Here is a 22,632-nt window from a genome sequence, read left to right as displayed (position 1 = left end):
AGGATTTACTAAAAGTTAAATGAATACTGATTTTTTTAAGACAAATTAATGGATCAAAATTAAGTTTTTTTTTGTCACGAAGATTTTCAAAACATTTACAGACAGTATACAGTGTATAGATTAAATGAAAATGCCTTATTTAATTTGTTTTCCGTAATAAATACAGAACTTAATAGGAAACTATTGTTTGCTTTAGTAAAAAAAAAACTATTGTTCAAAAGAAATAATGTTTATTAATAAAAAAAATTGCAAATTACAAAACTGGCATTTACTACTTTGTATTTGTATTTCTTTGAATCGGGCTTTGATTTAACATTACTAAATAACTCTATTCAATAAAGTTAATAAAAATATATGATCGGACAGTCGTAAAGAAGCTATTTACTCTATTTTTTAATATATATTTTCGTCACCATCATCTTAAAAGAAAAGCCTTGAGAAAAATCAAATGCGTCTTTATCTCTTCAGTTTATTTATTTATTTGAGAGCTGATATTCAATTAAAACAAAGAAGTGTAAAATATTACATCCCCAATGGGGCAGATTCGATTTAGACTTCAAATAAAAATCCTAGTATTATTATAGCCCAGAGTTTTATATCAACGAAACCAGTTGCCCATGTTAGTATCCCATTGGATAGAATCACCAAGAGGCCCATCAAAACCCAATCAAGTAAAGGAAAAGTTAATTATGGAAAATACATGTAGACTTTGGTTTTGTCGAAGATTGACGAAGATCCGAGAGATGGAGTGCACGAAAGAAATCATCTGCTAAATTGGCAAACCAGGAAGCATCAGGAGGTAAAGTACCAAACTTGCATCAACTAAGAGGAGAGATTATGATTAGAATCCCGAAGACCTGAGATTTTATTCCTGATAGTAGAGTCTATCAATTGCAAGACATGAGAGAATTAAGAACAAAGTCTCGAAATATTCCTCGATTAGATCGGAGACTGGTTATCTGGTGGGAATAAATCACTGGAAAACAGACTCTAGCTGATTATCAAGCAAATCTACATCAATATTTGTTTCATAATCAAGCAGCTATCAACACAGAATAATCTGTTACCGACAATCGAAAAAAGATTGTAGAAATCTACGGAATGATTTAGAAGGAAAAAGTGATGATCTTCACTGAATTGAACTCACTTATTTATAGGTGTAAATCCACAACAATTTGAGATAGGAGATGTATGGAATGAGAGGTCTTGGATGAGTGGGTCGGTGATATTAATGAAAACATTTATTGTATTTAATAAATCTAACAGAGAATAGTAACGCCGCAGTTTTTTCTTCTCAGCGGGAGGAAGAAGAAACATGTCATAACCTAAGTCAAATAATGTTTTTCGTACATACTAACTTTAAAAATAATAGTCTTGTTGTATGGCACATCCTAAGTCAAACTTCTTGGTTTTTAGCAAGCTCAAATTAAACTTATCCCATTAATTGAAACGCAGCACTTTGGAGTTGACGGACACGTGTCGAGACCAGAACACTCGACTTAATGACGTGGTGCTGAGGTGTCTTCACAGGAGAGAGACCAACATTTTTTTATATATATAGATTATTTTGATTATTTTAGATGAGTAACTTCTGTGAAATAATGTTTTTCCAGGATAATTACTAGTTGGACTTAGCAACAAAGATAATAATAATTATATTTACAGAAAGCAGTCAGCATTAATAATACGAATTTTTTTTATATACTTACTTATTATAGTTTTGTGAGAGTAGTCCTTTTATTTTTGGCTATGTTTTGTCGAGGAAGAGAATTACCAAAAAAAAAAAAAAGAATTTCAAAGGTGAAAAAGAGAACAAATTCCCTCCAAATGATTGGGTCATAAACCACAGAAGGCTTCTCTCTCAGCCGAAAAGCGAGAGGAGCCGAACACATACACTCCTCATAAAACCTTCACAAAATCTCTACTGATCTCCGATATATTGTTGGTGACTAGATCGCTTTTGTTGCTTTCTCTGGCGGCTGCATCGTTCCTCGATCTAGGTTAGTTTTTTTTTCTGCACTCGTTATTGCAAACCGTTTCCGCTTAGTTAGATTTGCTGATTTTTATTTTCTCAAGCTAAATTTCCCCTTAATAAGAGTCGTTTTGTTTTCCTTATCTTGGCGATGATTAGGCTTTGGTGGTTTTAGATAACTTGGTGATCGTCTCTTGATTTTTGCCTGACCGGTGATCTGACTTCCTGTTCAGATTGATTTTGTTTGTTTGATCTCTACTCTCTGATGAACTAAGATGAATGTATTTAGCCGTGTTATTAAAACCGGACCGACCCGATGGTTAAACCGGGTTCGACCATGAATCGGTTACGTAGCCGGATTGGGTCTAATAATCGGTTTGACCATGAACCGGTCACGTAGCCGGATTGGATCTTAGAATTATTAAACTGATAAAAACCATTAAAACTATCAAAAATCTATAAAACATCCATATAAACATAAAACTAGATTATATTAATAATGTTTTATGTTTTAAACTCATTTATATTTTAGTTATATATCATATTTACTAACATTACTTTTAAACTTATACACTAAACATATATTAAATTAGATTATTGAACTAGGTTTCATCCGGTCGAACTATATTGAACTGTGACCCAAAAATTATCCATTTTTTATCTTCTGGTCTGGTTTTTAAAACACTGGTATTTAGGTTCTAAAATCAACAAGGAGTTTTTTTTTTCACTCAAAATCTAATGTAGGATTTGAGCTAATTGGTGATTGCAGCTTGTTTGGAAAGTTTTGGATCCTTAGATGTTCATCTTATGGAAACATAGATTATTGACGATTAATTTAAGATAAATAATATGTGACACGTGTCTTATTTCTCAATTAAGATGTTCGCAAATCTTTGGTTTCTTGGCAAGCACATATATAAAACATGTTGAAAATTAATTCATATACAATTCAAGGATGCTTTTCTTTTGCAAGATCCAAAAAGTAGCAATGATGGTGATGATTTTGTGTTGGTGGAGTTAAAACATTCTCATCTCAACTATGATTGGATTAATTGTTAAAAGAAATAAACCGATGACTAAATAACTCACTTGCATGTAATCATTTTCAATACATCTCCCCAATACTTAGAAAAAATAATGTTAACTAATTATCACTTTTTAGTGGGTGCTACATGCATGGTCAAACTTTTTCAATACATCTCCCAATCCATTTTTTTTTTCTTTCAATTGAGAAGATCTTGGTGGTGTCCTAGTGATTGTGGACTCCGTGCCTACTTGAATAAGTCACTGCAGTCTTCACGGGGAAAAGCAATATATCTCAATCTTAAACATTTCTCATGTCTGTATTATAGTTTGAAAATGGTTGATATAGTGCCACCTGGTTACAGGATAGTCTTAGACGTTAGAACAAGAGCAAGGTGCGTGTGAGATTCTTGTTACCTGGTCATGCGGTTGGTGGGGGGGGGGGGGGGGTTCTAGTGTTTTTTATTTATTTCACTCACATGTTTTGTGGGGTTAATCTACTTACAGTTAGACTTTCAACTATATATATATGTATACATATAGGTAAAGCAAAAGTGAGATCAGCAAATCTTATCAACTTTTTTTTTCACAAATATATGATGCTTATTAGATTTGCTCTTATAAGGTGGACCAACAGTTTGTTATATTTTCTTTTTTCCTTTGCCTTTTGTTACCGACACAATTGGAGGCATCGTATGATGTTGTCCACGCACACACAATATAATTATATAAACACTACCAACTCATAGGCTTCTGCTATATAAAAAAAAGGAACATCGTGTCTTCATGCTTACTTGTTGGCTTGAAAAAAATCACGTGGTTTTTATTTTCTTCTTCCAAAGTCAATGTATAAACAGTAATGCTCTAGAACTCAATAATGCTTTTCTGTTTATAAGCATGAAAAATGCTCATCCCGACAAATGAGACAGTGAACTGGAAGATTTTGAAACTATTTATTAGTGTAGCATTATTTTCCATTGTGCGTATCATTCAAAAGTTTGACATTGTTACCTCTGTGCTAGAGAGTGTGTTGTAGAAAGTTAGGTGTCGGTTTTACCCTCTCAAAAGTCTCATTTAGGTCAGTGCTTGGCAAAGAAATCTACTTTCTGTCATTCTGACTTAAAGCATCTGATTCCTTTTTTTCTGCCTTACCAAACTAAGTAGAAGAGTTTGCTTGAGAGTCCTCCCTCTTCTTATCTATGTTCCTTACTTTGTGCACATTGGAACACACTAACTTAACCATCGATCCTCCTTTGAATAGTTTCATTTGACTTCTTACTGTTGTTGAGAACGAATACGATATTTGGTTTTAGTATGATCATGTGTTTTAAGTTATGGCCACTAACCAGAATTGACCTTGAACTAAAGATCATGTACACAAGTTTTAGAAGTTTGTAATAAGAAAGTTCATGTGCCATAACAAATTTTATATAGAAGTTTTAAGACATAATTTATTTTTAGTGCAATAGTTTATGGACAAAATTTTTTTAAAATGTTTTAGGCGGCCAAGTATACCAGAAAATAATCCTAGCAATACAAGAATATAAGACCGGGCATGTTACTATATAACTTTCTAGATTGTATACCATAGTAGGGGTAACAATTTTTTTTTCTTGGTCAACTTTAAAAGAATCCATTTCCAATAAAAGCAGAAGGTAGATCTTTCTACATTGTATTCCCCCAAAATCAAATCCAACGTCGGGTTCGGCCGAGTGAGAGAGGTCATTTTCAGGTTAATCTTTTTCTAATGTCGCACTCAAAAATATAAAAATACTTCTTGGGTTAATATTAGTAATATTACTTATATATATATATAAGGTTAAATATTACATCTTCGGTATTACTTTAATTGGTGTTTAAAAAAATATTTTTTTGAAAAATAATTGATGTTTTCATTGTTCTAAATATAATTTAATATCATTTGAATTTTGTGACCAATTACAAAATATTTTATTTATTTTTTATTGGTTGAACTAATATCATTTAAATATATTTTTATGTAATTAAGATATATTGTATAAAAATTTATATTTTTAATATATGTACAAAAACTTTAAACACCAGTATATATAAAAATACTATATACAAAGGGTTAAATAGTAGTTTGGTCAGGCCTAGGAGTGGCTCCACGATTTGGATATGCCAGGGACCCACAGAAGAAGAGGAATACTTCAATGATAATTACGTCATCTCACCTTGTCGTAGTAAAACCATGATTAACCCGGAATTTTTAGAGTGAGGTTCTTATCGGAAGTTAAGAAACAGTTTTTTAACTTCCGCTAAGAACCTCGTCCTAAGAATCCTAAGAATTCTGGGTTAATCATGCTCTAAAATCTTAAAAAAAATCTAAATATCTATGCATGGCTGGCGGTGTTAATATAATTGTTAATATCTAAATGTTCTTTCTCAGCCCCAACTCTCCGGGAGATTATCACCGGCGGTGTTAATATAATTGATAGGAGTTTTGAGCCATTTTTATTTGGTTAGTGGTGGGGAAAAAGGCAAAGAAAGAAAATAAAAGTCTTGTCCATGTTTTCAGAGGACCGAATCTTGTGGTGTATCACTTATGCATGGCTGTGAAGCCTCTGTGTAGTCTGTAAAGCTTACGCGAGGATTTTCTTGCTCCCTCTCTTTCTCTCTCTATGATAATACTGTCTCTCACACCATTCCCTTTGGCCTTCTGTCTATCTGTTTACACCTCTCTTTCGTTTCTTTTGGCTCTATTTACTTACCCTCTCTCGATGATAACGACTTGAAAGTTGAAACCCACCTCAATAAAGAAACAAAATATTCTCAAATTATTCCCTTCTAAGCCTACTGTCTTGCTCGTGTTAAGGGTCACTTCTCTCTCTCTTTTTGTATGTTTCTTTTGAGTGGCCGTGAAGGTGTGTCATTCAGCTGGTGCCCTGTCCTGGTTAGTCCATTTTTGTTCTTTTTCGAAATAGCTGGGCTGTTAGGAGCATGTTTATTGCGAGTCTCTTAGGTTGGGATTCTTAGCGTAATATAAGATACAGTCTCTTAGCTTTTAACTAAAAAAACTAAGTGACGTTTTTTTAAGAAACAGTTTCTTAACTTCCGCTAAGAACCTCACTCTAAGAACCCCAGGTTAATCATTGTCTTATATCTCTTATTTAAGAGACGTGTCTTAGCTTTTTTAGTTAAAAGTTAAGAGACCGTATCTTATATTACGCTAAGAACCCCAACATAAGAGACCTCCAATAAACATGCTCTTAGAATCATATATTGTCGTTGGTATCATCTTCAGTGTTTGACTTGTGCTTGTTTGTTTTCTTGCTTCTTTTTCAATAACTTTAGATGCGTGTTCCTTGGCCTGATGGGTTCTTTTACATTCAGCAGAAGTGAGATCAATATGGTGATAGACAGTGACATTTTATTTATTGTTTACTTTATCCTCTTACTTGACACTTGGTTCTGTTAATGTGGCTTGATTTTCTTTAACAACACAATGCAGGTGACCTCAACTTTTTGTTTTGTTTTGGTGTGAGCGTATGCCTGGAGATAAGTACAACTCGTCTTCGTCTCACATCCCTCTCTCTCGAACAGAACGGCTCTTGAGAGAAAGAGAGCTTAGAGAGAAGAGGAGGAGCAACCGGGCTCGTAATCCAAATGAAGCTGTTGGCAGTTCTGAAAACTCTGACAACGACCTACGTCTAGAAGGGGACAGTTCAAGGCAATATGTTGAGCAGTACTTGGAAGGTGCTTCTGCTGCGAGGGCGCATGATAATGTGTGTGAGAGGCAAGAAGTAAGGCCTTATAACAGGCAACGGCTACTTGTAGTGGCTAACAGGCTCCCAGTTTCTGCGGTGAGAAGAGGTGAAGATTCATGGTCTTTAGAGATCAGTGCTGGTGGTCTAGTTAGTGCTCTCTTAGGTAACTCATTATCTTCTCATCCTGGTTACATATGAACACAAGACCTTACTAGTCCATTTGATGAAGTCTTTTTGACCGAAGTATTGGTAGCTCAAGGCCGAACCTGAGATTTTTGGGGTTTAAATAAATCAGTAAAAAATATTTTAAACAATTTGGAGACTGTGGTCATATATATTAACTCGGAGAATTTTGAGGACTCAGATCAATGTTTCACTTGGCTATGTCGAGAATCGGCTCTGAGCAGGCTGACATAAACTATGGCATTTTGTAGGTGTAAAGGAATTTGAGGCCAGATGGATTGGATGGGCTGGAGTAAATGTGCCTGATGAGGTTGGGCAGAAGGCACTAACCAAAGCTTTGGCTGAGAAGGTTCACAGTATATCATTTCTTAATGTTGTTGCCAATGAAAATGATCTTGTGTATACTTGATGTCTTATGTTGTTAAATTTTCAGAGGTGTATCCCTGTGTTCCTTGACGAAGAGATTGTTCATCAGTACTATAATGGCTATTGCAACAACATTCTGTGGCCTTTGTTTCACTACCTTGGACTTCCACAAGAAGACCGGCTTGCCACAACAAGAAGCTTTCAGTCCCAGTTTGCTGCATACAAGAAAGCAAATCAAATGTTTGCTGATGTTGTAAGTGAACACTATGAAGAAGGAGATGTTGTCTGGTGCCATGATTATCATCTTATGTTCCTTCCTAAATGCCTTAAGGAATACAACAGTAAGATGAAAGTTGGATGGTTTCTTCATACACCATTCCCTTCTTCTGAGATACACAGAACACTTCCTTCACGTTCAGAGCTTCTTAGATCAGTTCTTGCTGCGGATTTAGTAGGGTAACATCGCTACTTGCTTCTTTCTATCTATTTGCCAGTACTCTTCAATGTTAATGTCTTATATTGTATACTTTTCAGTTTCCATACATATGACTATGCAAGACACTTTGTGAGTGCATGCACTCGTATACTTGGTCTTGAAGGAACACCTGAAGGAGTTGAAGATCAAGGCAGGCTTACTCGAGTAGCTGCTGTATGGCCATCTCATTACTCTAACCCTCATATTATTCACATTTATCATCTCACAATGACTACACAACTCATAACACCTTGTCTTTTCTTTTTTTTTTTGCCTTTGGGTTTCAGTTTCCCATTGGTATAGATTCTGAGAGGTTTATACGAGCACTTGAAGTCCCTGATGTCATACAAAACATGAAGGAGTTGAAAGAAAGATTTGCCGGCAGGAAGGTAAGGGCTGCGGTGCAATCTATTTGAAAACACATAGAAGTGTTTGTTCTCCCCCTCTTTACTGAGTTTTGTTTTGTTCTTGATAGGTGTTGTTAGGTGTTGATCGGCTTGATATGATCAAAGGGATTCCTCAAAAGATTCTTGCATTTGAAAAATTCCTAGAGGAAAACGCAAGCTGGCGTGATAAAGTGGTGTTATTGCAAATTGCAGTACCAACAAGAACAGATGTCCCTGAATGTAAGTTTTCATTCTTGGAGTACAAATTTTCATGGTAGCTCTTCTAATGAATCATTACCATTATGTCACAAAGGATCATATCACCAAAAATGTAGTAGCTATTCTAGATGAACTAGTAAACTAACCCTCTTTTCAAAGTACACTATCTTGAAACTTGTGGATGTTGTTATTACAGATCAAAAACTCACAAGCCAAGTTCATGAGATTGCGGGAAGAATTAATGGTCGTTTTGGGACACTTACTGCAGTTCCAATACACCACCTGGTCTGTCTTTTTCTTCCTCTCATGCATCCTGTTATGTTAGGATTTGAAAACTGTTTTAGCAAAGACTATTCTTGATGGTATATGGACAGAGAAAATATTATATGTATCACTATATATGAGAAAATGGTGATTAAATTCTCATGCCCTGTGATCAGGATCGTTCTCTGGACTTTTATGCTTTATGTGCACTCTATGCCGTCACAGGTAAATAGTCTAGCTACTTGTGGGTATGGTTACAGTTTGTATGGCTTTTGTTACTTTCTGTTATCTGATTACTTTCTTTCATCAGATGTTGCACTTGTTACATCTTTGAGAGATGGGATGAACCTTGTCAGTTACGAGTTTGTTGCTTGCCAAGAAGCCAAGAAGGGCGTCCTCATTCTCAGTGAAGTAATAACTCTCATACTCTGCAGCTTCATGATGATTTGCCCCATCAGAGTGGGTTTTTCAAAGTTGCATTTGTTTTACAGTTTGCAGGTGCTGCACAATCTCTAGGTGCTGGAGCCATTCTTGTGAATCCTTGGAACATTACAGAAGTTGCTGCCTCCATTGGGCAGGCCTTAAACATGTCACCTGACGAAAGAGAGAAAAGACATAGGCATAACTTCCATCATGTTAAAACTCATACCGCTCAAGAATGGGCTGAAACTTTTGTAAGGTATGCAAGTTACTATTAATGCCTTGTTTGTGTTGTCAAATGATGTACATAATGAGATGATCCTTGGAAGCTATTGAAGTGATACTCTTTAACAAATATGCAGTGAACTAAATGATACTGTAATAGAGGCTCAACTAAGAATCAGCAAAGTCCCACCTGAGCTTCCACAGAATGACGCGATTCGACTGTATTCAAAGTCAACCAACAGGCTACTGATCCTGGTAACTAGTTTGGGGGCTGTCTTTTACCATACCTGTGGCCACTTTCTTTTTGTAACTTTTGAAACCATTCAGGGTTTCAATGCAACATTGACTGAACCAGTGGATAATCAAGGGAGAAGAGGAGATCAAATAAAGGAGATGGATCTTAATCTACATCCAGAGCTAAAAGGACCATTAAAGGCATTATGCAGTGATCCAAGTACAACCATAGTTGTCCTGAGTGGAAGCAGCAGAAGCGTTTTGGACAAAGTATGTATCTCTTTTCTTACTCTTGTTTCCTTTCTTGGAATACAAGTTCCACTGACTGACTTGGTTTTTACTCAAAATCAGAACTTTGGAGAGTATGATATGTGGTTAGCCGCAGAGAATGGGATGTTCCTAAGGCTTACAAATGGAGAGTGGATGACTACAATGCCAGAACACTTGAACATGGAATGGGTTGATAGTGTAAAGGTACAAAGATACTTAGTCCAGACAAAGCCTAATCACAATCTGAATTCTGTTTTTTTCTACTTGTAGCATGTTTTCAAGTACTTCACTGAGAGGACACCAAGGTCACACTTTGAAACACGTGATACTTCAATTATATGGAACTACAAATATGCAGGTAACCTCTCCATCTCTCTATTTTTGGTTATGTTCAGTTCGGGTCGGTTATTTTGGATATCGGGTTGCGGGTTTTAGAATCCATTTAGGAACCACCAATTTTTTTTTTGTTAGGATCAGTTCACACAGTTTCGATTCAGGTCGGTTCGGATAGCAAAACTAGAAACTGGCTAATACCCGGAACCGGTTCGATTATTTTAGGTAATTTAGATAAAAATCTCGGATGCTTTGGGTTATTTCGGTTAATTTTGGATAATACAGTTTCTTAAATACTTTTGAATATTTTAGATTTTTGAATTATATTTATATATTTGGTTATTTTTTATGTATATATAGTTAATATTTATATATATCCGTGTATCCATTCGGTTTTCTGTTCAGATATTTCAGATATAAAAATATAATAACTGTTTAGTATTTGGGAGTTTCAGTTTCAGTTTTGGTTTTGGTTTTGGTTTTGGTTTTGGTTCGGTTCTTCTGACATTGGTAAAGTGCCCAGGCCAACTGAAACACTTATTATCTCATTCTCGATGTAGATATTGAGTTCGGGAGACTTCAAGCAAGAGACCTGTTACAACACTTATGGACAGGTCCTATTTCTAACGCATCAGTTGATGTTGTCCAAGGAAGCCGCTCTGTGGAAGTTCGTGCTGTAGGTGTGACCAAGGGAGCTGCAATTGATCGCATTCTAGGAGAGATAGTGCATAGCAAGTCCATGACCACACCCATTGATTATGTCTTGTGCATTGGCCATTTCTTGGGGAAGGACGAAGATGTGTACACTTTCTTTGAACCAGAACTCCCATCAGACATCATCCCAGCCATTGCACGGTCCAGACCATCATCTGATAGTGGTACCAAATCATCTTCAGGAGACAGAAGACCACCTTCAAAGTTGATACACAACAACAAAAGCGGTTCAAAGTCTTCATCCTCATCTAACTCTAACAACAACAAGGCTTCACAGAGATCTCTTCAGACAACAGAGAGAAAAAGTGGGTCCAACCATAGCTTAGGGAACGCAAGACGTCCTTCACCAGAGAAGATCTCATGGAACGTGCTTGACCTGAAAGGAGAGAACTACTTTTCTTGTGCGGTGGGTCGTACCCGCACCAGTGCTAGATATCTTCTTGGCTCACCTGATGATGTTGTTGGCTTCCTAGAGAAGCTCGCTGACACGTCGGTTCCTAACTCATCATCTGCATCTTAGAATCTTAGAAGGTGCCAAGTGAGAGCTCTTGTAACTCAAGAAGTCATTGTTTTGTAACAATAAGTAACCATTGACCAGATTCCTTTAGTGGTTTTGATCTAATAAAATAAAGAGTAGAGCAAGCGATGAACAAAGAACAAAATTATGAGAACAGGAACACGACTTCTAAGCAAGCTCTACTACAACCCTTGTCTCTTCAGGTTTCTTGTTTGGTTCGAATGCATACTTGATCAAAGACTCCTTGATTGAGAGTATCCCAGGGAACTCTTTCTTGAGCTAAGAAGCATCCATCTCTACTACAACGCTTGTCTCTTCAGGTTTTCTTGTTTGGTTCGAATGCATACTTGATCAAATGACTTTAGCTACCATTTGAACTCAGGGTTGATGTAGTCTCTGTACATCTCTACGATTTCATTGTGCCCCACACCAGGGTTTAAGTGAAAAATGAAACAAAAAAGTTTGGGTACATAGGTATGCACTTGTCAAAAGACAACATATGAGTTATTAGTGGCAGCTTAGACAATTCATCCGTTACATATAGTTCACCTGACGACTAATTAACGTAATAAATATTAGTGTTACAAAAAAAACGTAATAAATATTGGCAATTCTCCTAAATAGACTTTTTAAAGTTTTTATCTTGAAACTAGTCTTTTATATTGAAATTCAGATTAATAGCATTCATTAATATATCAAAATACTAAATAACCCACATTCACTAATAAAGCTAAAAAAAAAATAACAAACAGAAAAAAAGTTCGATGACGAACAGATATATCATGACATCTCCGCTATGGAGACAGTATCACGGCGATCCTCCATCATCGAAGACGCCATAGACAATATCACGACGATCCTCCACCGTTTAACTCTTGGCAGTCAAAATCAGAACTGGCTGATGTAAGTTTTCAAATTGAAAATAGAAATTAGAGATTTTGATATAAAATTTGGGGTTTTCTCTTCTTTGACTTGCGAATCGGTGTTTTTCTACCAGTCTCGTGACATTGCTGAGCTTGTGAAAGGAAGTATCGAATCCAGTAGAGAAAAGTATCTCAACTTTATTTTTCTTATGTGTCGTTTTATTCCACATTTCTTCTTTAGTTTTATGAATAGATTGGTTCGAAAGCCTTTTTTTGTCTATTTGTGTGCAGCTAAATCTTTGTTTTTGAAGACTTAAGAACCATGAGATCTGCTTAGGAAACATTGCTCTTTCTTATGATGAGTTCTTGCATGCCACTGGATTTCAACCACAACAGCGCAGCTAAGATTTTGGTTGAAGTTGAGTTGAGTAAAGGTTTCCCTTCAAGAATTGCTGCTAATGATGAAAATGTATTTATTTCTATGGTTGATGTTGATTATGCTTGGTTGCCTTCTAAATGTGAAAGATGTGGTAAGCTCAGACACAAGATTAAACACTGCTTGGAATCTGTTACTAAGTCTCATATAGTTGTAACTGATGTTTCTGAAAATCCCTCCAATGGTAGCACTGTGGTCGTCGAGACCAACAAACTACCGAAATCTGCCCAACCTGTCACTTCTTTAGTTCAAACTTCAGCTGTCACAGTATTTCCTCTAAGTAATGAATCAAGTGTGGTCGACATTGCTATTCTCGAGAACCAGCTGTGTGGTACTTTATCAGCAATCCCAGTGTTCATGAGTGTAACATTTCTAGTCGATTGTGTGTGCTTGTGAAACTTTATAGGGTTTTTTTCGATTTCGGGAAGAGTTTTTTAAGTTTCAGGATAGCTTTCCAGAAAATCTGGTACTAACAAATTTGAAAAAAAAATTTGGCTTGGTTAGTTACGCAGGACAGTAAACAAGATGGGAGCTTCAGTACCTAATATGATTGTTTGGTACTATTTGTAGCTGATGAGAAACACCATTACCTGAGAACTTGTTTTTCTAAAGACAAAGCTTTGTTGTGTTTGTTGTTACCTGGAAAGGTCCTTGGAAGTTGTTGGAGCTCAAATCAGAGGCTCCTAAATTTTGGGAACACAAGGTTTTGAGGTAATGTACCTTTTATTTTGTTCTTTTCTAGACAATGTTGATTCTGTTGATTATGTGTGGTATTTTTTATCTGCAATCCCAGTGTTCCTGAGTGTGAATGAGATGAGTTTTTTTGTAAAATAATTGTGGTTTTTTTAGTTTCAGGAAGGTGTTTGAAACTTTCAGGATAGCTTTCCAGAAAATCCGATACTAGAAAATTTGAAATTTGTTTTGGCTTGGTTACGCAGGATAGCAACGCGATGGGAGATTCAATACCTGTCATGCTCAGATTATGTTTTTTTTTAACTTTTATGTTGACTTGGACAAGTAAGAAGTTTATAATGAATGATGACGAAGTTTGTTTCATTTACGTTGTTATTAAAGAAATTTTAGGAAGTCTTGAAGCATTGTCAGTAATTCTATTAAGAAAGTGTTAAAATGTGTTATCATTGTAAAAGACATATCCTATCTAGGATAACTTATGGTACTTTTAGGATGAGTTTCCAGAAAATAAAAATGTGAACTTATTTATTCACAAAGATAAAATATATCTTATTGAGGATACCATTTTTGATATTCATGATGGGTTTCCAAAAATCGAATATGAAAATGAGATTACCAAGATACAAGACTACTAAGCCAAGGTGTTATATCTCAAAATGAGTAAGCTTTTAAAAGCAATATAAGCAATTCTTTTGCTGATTTATAAACAAGTATATATGTGATTTGGTGAATATCACGTAACCATTAAATAAACAACATCCAGAAAATGATCAATAAAAAATATAAATCATCAACAAACCATTGAAATGAAAAAGAATAGAACACAGATGAATAAGGAACTTCATCATATAACAGGAGAAGCAAATGTATTAGTAGTTTGCTTGGTACAGCTAGCTGAATCAGTAATAACCTGCACGATTCAATTTGTTTGGAAGGTTTAGTACATGATCACGAAGGTGTTTCAAACTTTCAGGATAGCTTTCCAGAAAATCCGATACTAGAAATTTGAATTTTTTTTGGCCTTGTTACGCAAGACAACAATGCGATGGGAGATTCAATACCTGTCATGCTAAGACTATGTTTTTTTAACTTTGATGTTGACTTGGACAAGTAAAAAGTTTATAATGAATGATGACGATGTTTGTTTCATTTATGTTGTTATTAAAGAAATTTTAGGAAGTCTCGAAGCATTGTCAGTAATTCTATCAAGAAAGTGTTAAAATGTGTTATCATTGTAAAACACATATCCTATCTAGGATAACTTATGGTACTTTTAGGATGAGTTTCCGGAAAATAGAAATGTGAATTTATTTATTCACAAAAAATAAATATATCTTATCTTTTTTTTTGTCGTCAACTTTACAAACTCATACAGACTCTGTAAACCAAGCCGGAAGATATTGATCCATGTGAACGACGAAAGACGGCTGAAACCTAACACTGCGTGCTAGGCTATCCGCCTTTGTATTCTGCGCTCTTGGTACATGAACGATCTCTGATTGGAGAAAACTTGCTCTCAGATTTTTGATGTCTTCCAAATAACTTTCAAAAGCTGGCCACTCTTCTGGTTCCGAAACCATCTTCACCAATTGAGAACAATCCAAATAAATATAAATATATATATATATATATATATATATATATATATATATATATATATATCTAGAATACCATTTGTGATATTCAGGATGGGTTTCCAAAAATCGAATAAGAAAATGAGATTAGCAAGATGCAAGACCACTAAGCCAATGTGTTATATCTCAAAATGAGTAAGCTTTTAAAAGTAATATAAGCAATTCTCTTGCTGATTTATAACCAAATATATATGTGGTCTGGTGAATATCAAGAAACCATTAAATAAACAACATCCAGAAAATGATCAATAAAAATGTAAATCATCAACAAACCATTAAAATGAAAAATAATATAACACAGATGAATAAAGAACTTAATCATATAACAGGAGAAGCAAATGTATTAATAGTTTGCTTGGTACAGCTAGCTGAATCAGTAATAAACTGCATGATTCAATAAAAAACATCTAGAAAATGATCAATAAAAATGTAAATCATCAACAAACCATTGAAATGAAAAAGAATAGAACACATATGAATAAGGAACTTCATCATATAACAGGAGAAGCCAATGTATTAATAGTTTGCTTGGTACAACTAGTTGAATCAGTAATAAACTGCACGATTCAATTTGTTGGAAGGTTTAGTACATGATCAGGAAAGTTTTCCTGAATAATTTAGTTGAAACAAAACAACAAACCTTAACTAGTCCATTCTCCACAAACACAAAAAAATTTCAACCATATTTTGAAAACCTATTAAAATGATCAAAACCAAATCTCAGAAAAGATCAACCAACTGTGTATCTAAGAAATTTGAACTAAATATTCCAAAAATTGTGAAGATGTTATCTAAGTAAGTTTGAAAGAAAACACAAATTATGAAACATTTTAAGCTGGAAATGTAATTCCGTTTTCGAAATGAAAAAAAAAACTCTCACTAGTCGACCACACGAGAACTCTAGGAAAGGGCATCATAGTGTGCAGCTACTAAGCCAATGGAATTATATCTGTTTGTTGATGTAAGTAAAACAATATAACCAAAAGCTTTTTATAAAAACTAAAAAACATAAAATGATTGGACTCCATGGGGAATCGAACGCGGAGGACATGTGACTTTCAAGTTTAGTAAGAGTAGTAGTTTAGCTGCTAGGCTGAGGAGAATCATATGTTATAATCAAACACATAAATTTAGTTAAATCTAAATTATATATTATAAAGTTGGAAAGCATTTGGAAATTTGTGGATGGGCTTTCAGAAATAATATATTAGTGTGTTTCTATCTAGAAAAGTTTAAATTAGAAATGAAATGATATCAAAAACTAAGGATTTCAATTTGTGATGTAGAATTTTGAGAAAAAAAAGATAAGGAAAATAATTTGCATCTCCCACTAGTTGGACCCGAGAACTCTAGAAAATGGCATTAAAGTGTGAAGCCACTAGGCCAAAGGAATTATAATTGTTTGTTGATGTAAGTAAAACAAAATAACCAACAACTTTTTATTCAATTTAAAAAAAACATAAAACGATAGGATTCTGTGGGGAATCGAATGCGGGGGCATGTGACTATCAGGTTTAGTAAGAGTAGTGGTTTAACCGCTAGGCTGAGGAGAATCATCTATTATAATCAAACACAAAAATTTATTTAAACCTAAATTATATATTAAAGTTGGAAAGCATTTGGTAATTTTTGGATGAGTTTCCAGAAATAATATATTAGTGTGTTTCTATCTAGCAAAAATTGACCTAGAAATGAAATGGTATCAAAAAATAAAGATTTCAATTGCGATGTAAAATTTTTGAGGAAGAAAAATATAAAGGAAAATATTTGCATCTCCCGCTAGTCAAACCCTAGAACTCTAGGAAAATGCATCATAGTGTACAACCACTAGGCCAATTGAATTATAACTGTTTGTTTATGTAATTAAAATAATATAACCAAAATATTTTTATTCAACTAAAAAGCATAAGATGTGGTGTAATAACCATCTTTAAAGAGTAAAACGCAGACAAAGAAAAATCATCTAACAGCCGAGAAAATTACTCAAGTAAGTGGAAGTCGGACTTATCTTTTCCCATGGATGGTAGCGGATCCCAAGGTACATAAGAAAATTTTAGAAAGTCTTAGAATAGTTTTCTATTTGAAGAAATAAATTCTTCAGGAAATTTAGTGGATTGAAAATGCTCGCGGTTCGGCCAACAACGTCCTAGTCGGACGAGAAAATTAATCGAAAATTTATTATAAGGCCTTAAGATAGGAATGACCTTAGAATTATTTTAGAAATGTTTTGGTCTAATAAATCTAGGTTTTTGTCAAGGAGAAACATTCCCGCTAGCTCGGATCAGCTTATAACACGTTCGGGATTTGAATACGGCCAATTCGGGCCCATCTACAACATGTTAAGCGTGTTTGGAAGCTTCCGGAAGATGCAGCTGCTTGCTTACCTCTTTCAAGCATCTGGACATGTGTTTCTCCTTTACTGGACCACCTCCAAGTAGCTCTTGTCTCATTTCTATTGGATGCTTTGGTGGCTGGCCACAAAGCTTGGTTTTATTGGCCAAATTTGTGGCAAAGACACGAAGCTATCTCCTATTGGTTGGTTTGGGAGGCAGAGACACCTCATGCTTGCCATGCACGATCAAAACCCTTACATGAGCTCATTCTCCAACCTATAAATAGCAGACCACTCCCTTAGTTTATTCTCCACTTTTAAAACCCAACCATAGGCACCCGAGAGAACCCGAGAACACCCGAGCTTTAAGGTAACTTTTTGGTCTTTAGCTTTCCTTATTTTTTAAAATAGATTTCTTTTCTTTCTTTTACTTTCATATCCTACCCTCCCTTTGTCTATATTTCTAAAGTTCTAGAGATTCCCTGATAAAATTTCAATGTGTAGCCGACCGCGAGATAGGAGCGTTTGCAGTCTGAAACTTTCTTCTAAGTGTCGAGGTGAGTCTCGGTTATGGGTTATAATTTTGGTCTGTGAGGCTAGCGCCTGAAAAACAAGAGTATTGCTTGATGCATTGCTAGGTTGCGCGTTTAGATATATAATGATATGATAATGATTGATGTTTGTGAAAGATATTGAGTTATATCATCGGGCCTCGGCTCGAGGGATATAACATGTTTGTGATACATTGATGTTGTGTTGCACATACATGTGTCATTGCATTATACTGTTTGGGCCTCGGCTCAGATAATATAACATGTTTGATCATGTTTTAACGGGAAAAACCCGTAAATCCACGGACTTGATCCGTGAGGGTCCGACACTCGAGTGGAGTGTCGTGAGAGTCATTGGTGTCCACTCGAGTCCCGTGCCTTATCCGGGGCCTTACCAAAATTAGTTCCTGGCAGGTCGCGAGGACACATGTGATAGGGCTAGCTACCCTCAACCGTGTAGCTGCATGACGATGCGGCAAGTGTGTTATCCGGGCCATCGGATTTTTAGACTTTGTGTTTAGAGTCAATGGGCACAAGAAGGGATGTATTATGGACTTCATATCGAGATAGGAACCAATGGCGAGAGGCAGTCCTCGACGATCGGTAATGATCTAACCACTCTTGAAGAGTGGATGCTTGTTTACGTGATTGCTTTATTTTGCATTGCATATTTCTTAATATAATTGATCTTTGTTGCTTGATGTTTGATGCATAATGGGGGGGGGGGATAATTAGGAAACCCGACTCACTGAGCAAACTAGTTGCTCAATAGACTCTTTGTTTTGCAGGTAACCCGTAGTAGGTTCCATTTGGGATCGGAGGAGCACAAAGTTGTTGGTGTATATTTGCTACCTTTTGCAAACATGTACGTTTTGTAATATGTAAGATATGGTTTTGAACATCGGCCGAGCATGTATAAAGTTTTGATGTGGTTGAACTTAAATGATATATGAATAAGAAAAGGTTTGTGAAATGCTTGGATTCCATATGATACTAGTCTTAGTCTGGGACGAACAAACTAACAGTTTCAAACTCGGGTTGCAAAGCCTTAACTTGGAATCGATTGGACATATGATCTTGGGATTTCGGATCTGATATGGGAACCTCGGGTCAAATGTTTGGGCACGTGGTAGTAATATCTTCGATCTGGTTAGAGTTCTTTAGTTCGTCGTGCATGTTCTTGTTTGATTGGTGCATGGCAAACTAATTAACTTTTACTTATTCCGGATCGGGGGTGCTACATGCGGACTCCGTGGGGAATCAAATGCATGTGTGACTTTCAGGTTTAGTAAGAGTAGTGCTTTAGCCGCTACGCTGAGGAGAATCATCTATTATAATCAAACAAATAAATTTATTTAAACCTAAATTATATATTATAAAGTTGGAAAGCATTTGGAAATTTCTGGATGGGTTTCCAGAAATAATATATTAGTGTGTTTCTATCTAGCAAAGTTTAAATTAGAAATGAAATGGTATCAAAAATTAAGGATTTGATATCTACATTTTTGGTAAGTTTCAAATTGTGATGTACATAATTGATCCAACATAGCATTGTTGCACCAAATAACAAACTGTGACATTTATTTTGTAGATCCTGTAAATAAAAACTGACATTAGCGGTTAGCAAAAGACACATAAAAGCACCTTCTATCTCTGCAATTTCAGCTTTGACCAAGTTCTCGTTGTACCATTCTCCAATATATGTGTATCCAAAATCATCCTCCTTTGAAACATTGCAAGTAAAATGTTTCGTATATTCTACAAATAGTTTGTTTTTCAATGTAAGTCTTTTGCATATGTCTTCTTTTTACATGTAACAACTAAAAATTCCACATTTGAAGTTGTTGGTAAGATAATTGATCCAACTTAGCATTGTTGCACCAAATAACAAACTCTGGCATTTATTTTGTAGATCCTTTAAATAAAAACTGACATTAGTGGTTAGCAAAAGACACATAAAAGCACCTTCTATCTCTGCAATTTCAGCTTTGACCAATCTCTTATTGTATCATTCTCTAATATATGTATCCAAAATCATCCTCCTCAAAAACATTGCAAGTAAAATGTTTCGTATATTCTACAAATAGGTTTTTTTTCTAGTGTAAGCCTTTTGCATATGTCTTCTTCTTATGTGTAATAGCTAAAAATTCCATGTGACATCTACAGCTGAGTTTCACATAAGAGTTGAAAACCTGACTTTTGGGAAGCAAATTCAATAAAATAGCTCTTTGTTACTTAATTTCTATAATTTAGGAGCCAACATTTGTTTCTTCTTCTCATGCACTTTGTGTCTTCTTAAAAACATTATGTCAAACACTTTGTATGCAATATTCTTTGATTCAACACCTGTCAAAACAAGAGGTCCTTCCTCCATAGCTAATCAGTCTTCATGATGAATCACAACATCAATTTCAGGATCAATAGATTTCATTTCTCCATAGATAAACATTACGTTAATTCGTAAACAACATAACAATCTAATTGAAAACCTTCCAAAATGGTATGAAAAGATTTTTTTTGGTAAAGAGTAACCAACCAAAGAGGACGATGGATATGATATACCTTAATGACGACAAGTATAAGATACAACAAAACTGAGAGAGATCGTCGACGCCTGAGCTGGGAGAGATCGTCGATGGCAGATCGTCGACGGCGGAATTGAGGGAGATCGTCGAAAGAGCCGGGAGAGACCGTTGTAACTGACTTTTGATGGAGTTGAAAGAGACTGTCACAAAGCTATTGAATGACGATGTCAGAGCTGATAGACGATGACGACGGATCTAGGGGACGACGAAAAAGAGTGACACCGGAACTGATGACGGTGAGATGAAGGAGGTGAAGACGACGACGGTGGTTGATCGCCAGTTCATTTTTTTTTTATAATTGGAGAATTAATGAAAAGGATAAAAAAATAATTCGTCATTTCAAATGAAACATTTTTGTGACATTGGGCCTTGGAGTCTAGATTGGGAAGAAAAATTGATATAAAGCTATCTAATGTCATTTCTCAATAAATATTCTAAATCTTGAATATTTTATTATCGATTTATTATTGACTTTTCGAGGAATAAAGATTATGCACAAAAATCCATATAAATCAACTATCTTTCTTAAAGTTGATAAACTACTTGAGATTCTCATACAAAGTGACATCTAGTCTATTAATTAAAATAGGTAGTATGACATATTTAATTATTTACATTAATAATAAACCAACTATAAATTTGAATTTTATCTTTTAAAGAACAAAATCTGTTGAAAAAAAATCTAACAAAATCCTACTAACCTTTTAAATATTTTTTTTAAAATAACATATTAATTAATTGCGTAAATAGTAATATACTATTATTATAAATCAATGTTAATTAAATTTTTATTATAAAACAAGAAAATAAAAAAATTATACTATTTTTTTATAAATTTACAATTATATTCGGTAGTATATTAAAAAAGAAATGCTATATGCATTAAACATGACAAAGTTATATTAAATAGGTAACTAACCTTTTTAAAAATAGTTTCATTTAAATAAATTGTCATTCATCATTAAAATAGATTTAAATTTGTAAAATATATAATATTATTACACAAAATTAAATTTACTAACATAGGTTAAACTTTTTATATCTACAACTGTATATTATCTCTTTTTTTTGAAACTCTCAACAATATATTGTTTAAAAATGTTTATATAATAAACATATTAGTATATAACTATTTTAAATAAAAATATTTTAATAGAAAACTATATAGTTTTAGTTATTCATTTAAATATTAATGACAGTTAAATTTTTTAATTATAAATTTAATCTTTATTTTAATTATAACAAAATATGTTGAGACATATATAAAAACATCTTACCAAAAGTTCGAATATGTTTTTATAAAATAATGTATTAATTTAGTAACAAAACAAAGTTCAAAATTCATATAATTTAGAGACTCAAAAATAGTTTTGTAATTTTCCAAATTTTTCTTGATAAAATATAAAATTCAGAAATTGTATTTACCAAAGATAAATTATGTATAATAAATAATAAATTTTTGAAATGCAACACGAACAAACAAACTATGTTAAAAATTAAAATAATCAAAAATTTTGAAATATTCATTTAACAACAAAAAAAACTTAATATCATAACATACAAAAATATCTCATATCAATAAAATTTACTAAAATAATATGATAGATACCACTATATATAAAATTTACTTAAAAATAATATGATAGATACTATGTATAAAATTTACTTAAAATAATATGATAGATACTACTATTTATAAACTTTATTTAAAATAATATGATAGATACTAATATGTATAAAATTTACTAAAATAATAGGGCTATTTTATTTAAACAAGACCAAGTATTTACTTATACATCCCATAAAATACTAAAATGATATATGTTAAACTATATTTTTTAAACACAACATGTAAAAATAAATTATCTTAAATATATATCTTTTCGATAATATAAATAAATAAATTTTAAAAATGTATTATATGTAAAATGTATAAATTAAAGAAAAAATATGTTTTGAAGGAGATTCTTTGTTATTTTATGGTACCTAACTCAAAAATATAAGTAACTAAAATTAATAACAAAATAAAATTTATTAAAAATCACTATATATTAATAATACCGAATAATAAAATTTATTAAAAATCACATGGATGCAGATCACCCGGTTTGGTTTACAGAGTCAGTATGAGTTGATGACAAAAAAAAAATTTAACAGTGATATTATAAAGTTACGCAACCTATAACATTAAAATGAAATATATATATAT

The 22,632-nt window shown here is 33.9% G+C and overlaps 1 protein-coding gene and 1 long non-coding RNA gene across 3 annotated transcripts; both read left to right on the top strand.

Annotated features, from left to right (window-relative positions):
* The first annotated feature begins 1,757 nt into the window (after nt 1-1,757).
* On the top strand, nt 1,758-11,454 carry LOC106345849 (alpha,alpha-trehalose-phosphate synthase [UDP-forming] 1). 2 transcript variants are annotated; one of them, XM_048747410.1, is made up of 17 exons: nt 5,053-5,909; nt 6,311-6,368; nt 6,468-6,886; nt 7,158-7,255; nt 7,340-7,728; nt 7,807-7,921; nt 8,035-8,136; nt 8,223-8,373; nt 8,549-8,637; nt 8,793-8,841; nt 8,927-9,027; nt 9,108-9,295; nt 9,399-9,516; nt 9,589-9,765; nt 9,847-9,969; nt 10,036-10,123; nt 10,659-11,454. In XM_048747410.1, the coding sequence occupies exons 3-17, from the start codon at nt 6,505-6,507 to the stop codon at nt 11,330-11,332; spliced, it is 2,844 nt and encodes a 947-aa protein (XP_048603367.1). In that variant the 5' UTR covers nt 5,053-5,909; nt 6,311-6,368; nt 6,468-6,504; the 3' UTR covers nt 11,333-11,454. The 2 variants fall into 2 exon arrangements, with proteins under 2 accessions (XP_022566452.1, XP_048603367.1); XM_022710731.2 differs by lacking the exons at nt 5,053-5,909; nt 6,311-6,368 and adding an exon at nt 1,758-2,000.
* Nucleotides 11,455-17,348: 5,894 nt separating this feature from the next.
* Nucleotides 17,349-20,967, top strand: LOC111210390. Its single transcript, XR_002661717.2, has 4 exons — nt 17,349-17,657; nt 17,792-17,844; nt 18,253-18,441; nt 18,627-20,967. It is a non-coding gene; the product is annotated as an uncharacterized LOC111210390 (long non-coding RNA).
* The last annotated feature ends 1,665 nt before the right edge of the window (nt 20,968-22,632 follow it).

Source organism: Brassica napus, chromosome C2 (genome assembly GCF_020379485.1).
Source record: "Brassica napus cultivar Da-Ae chromosome C2, Da-Ae, whole genome shotgun sequence".
NCBI lineage: Eukaryota > Viridiplantae > Streptophyta > Magnoliopsida > Brassicales > Brassicaceae > Brassica > Brassica napus.
Note: the sequence above shows the minus strand (reverse complement) of the source record. Positions and strands in the feature narration are given on the sequence as shown.

Bases quoted from the DNA above. Each gene is read 5' to 3' on its own strand.
- LOC106345849 (XM_022710731.2), top strand. From the start codon at position 6,505: ATGCCTGGAGATAAGTACAACTCGTCTTCGTCTCACATCCCTCTCTCT. The intron at 8,374-8,548 runs GTAAGTTTTCAT...TTGTTATTACAG, and splicing joins AAGAACAGATGTCCCTGAAT to ATCAAAAACTCACAAGCCAA. The intron at 8,842-8,926 runs GTAAATAGTCTA...TTCTTTCATCAG, and splicing joins TGCACTCTATGCCGTCACAG to ATGTTGCACTTGTTACATCT.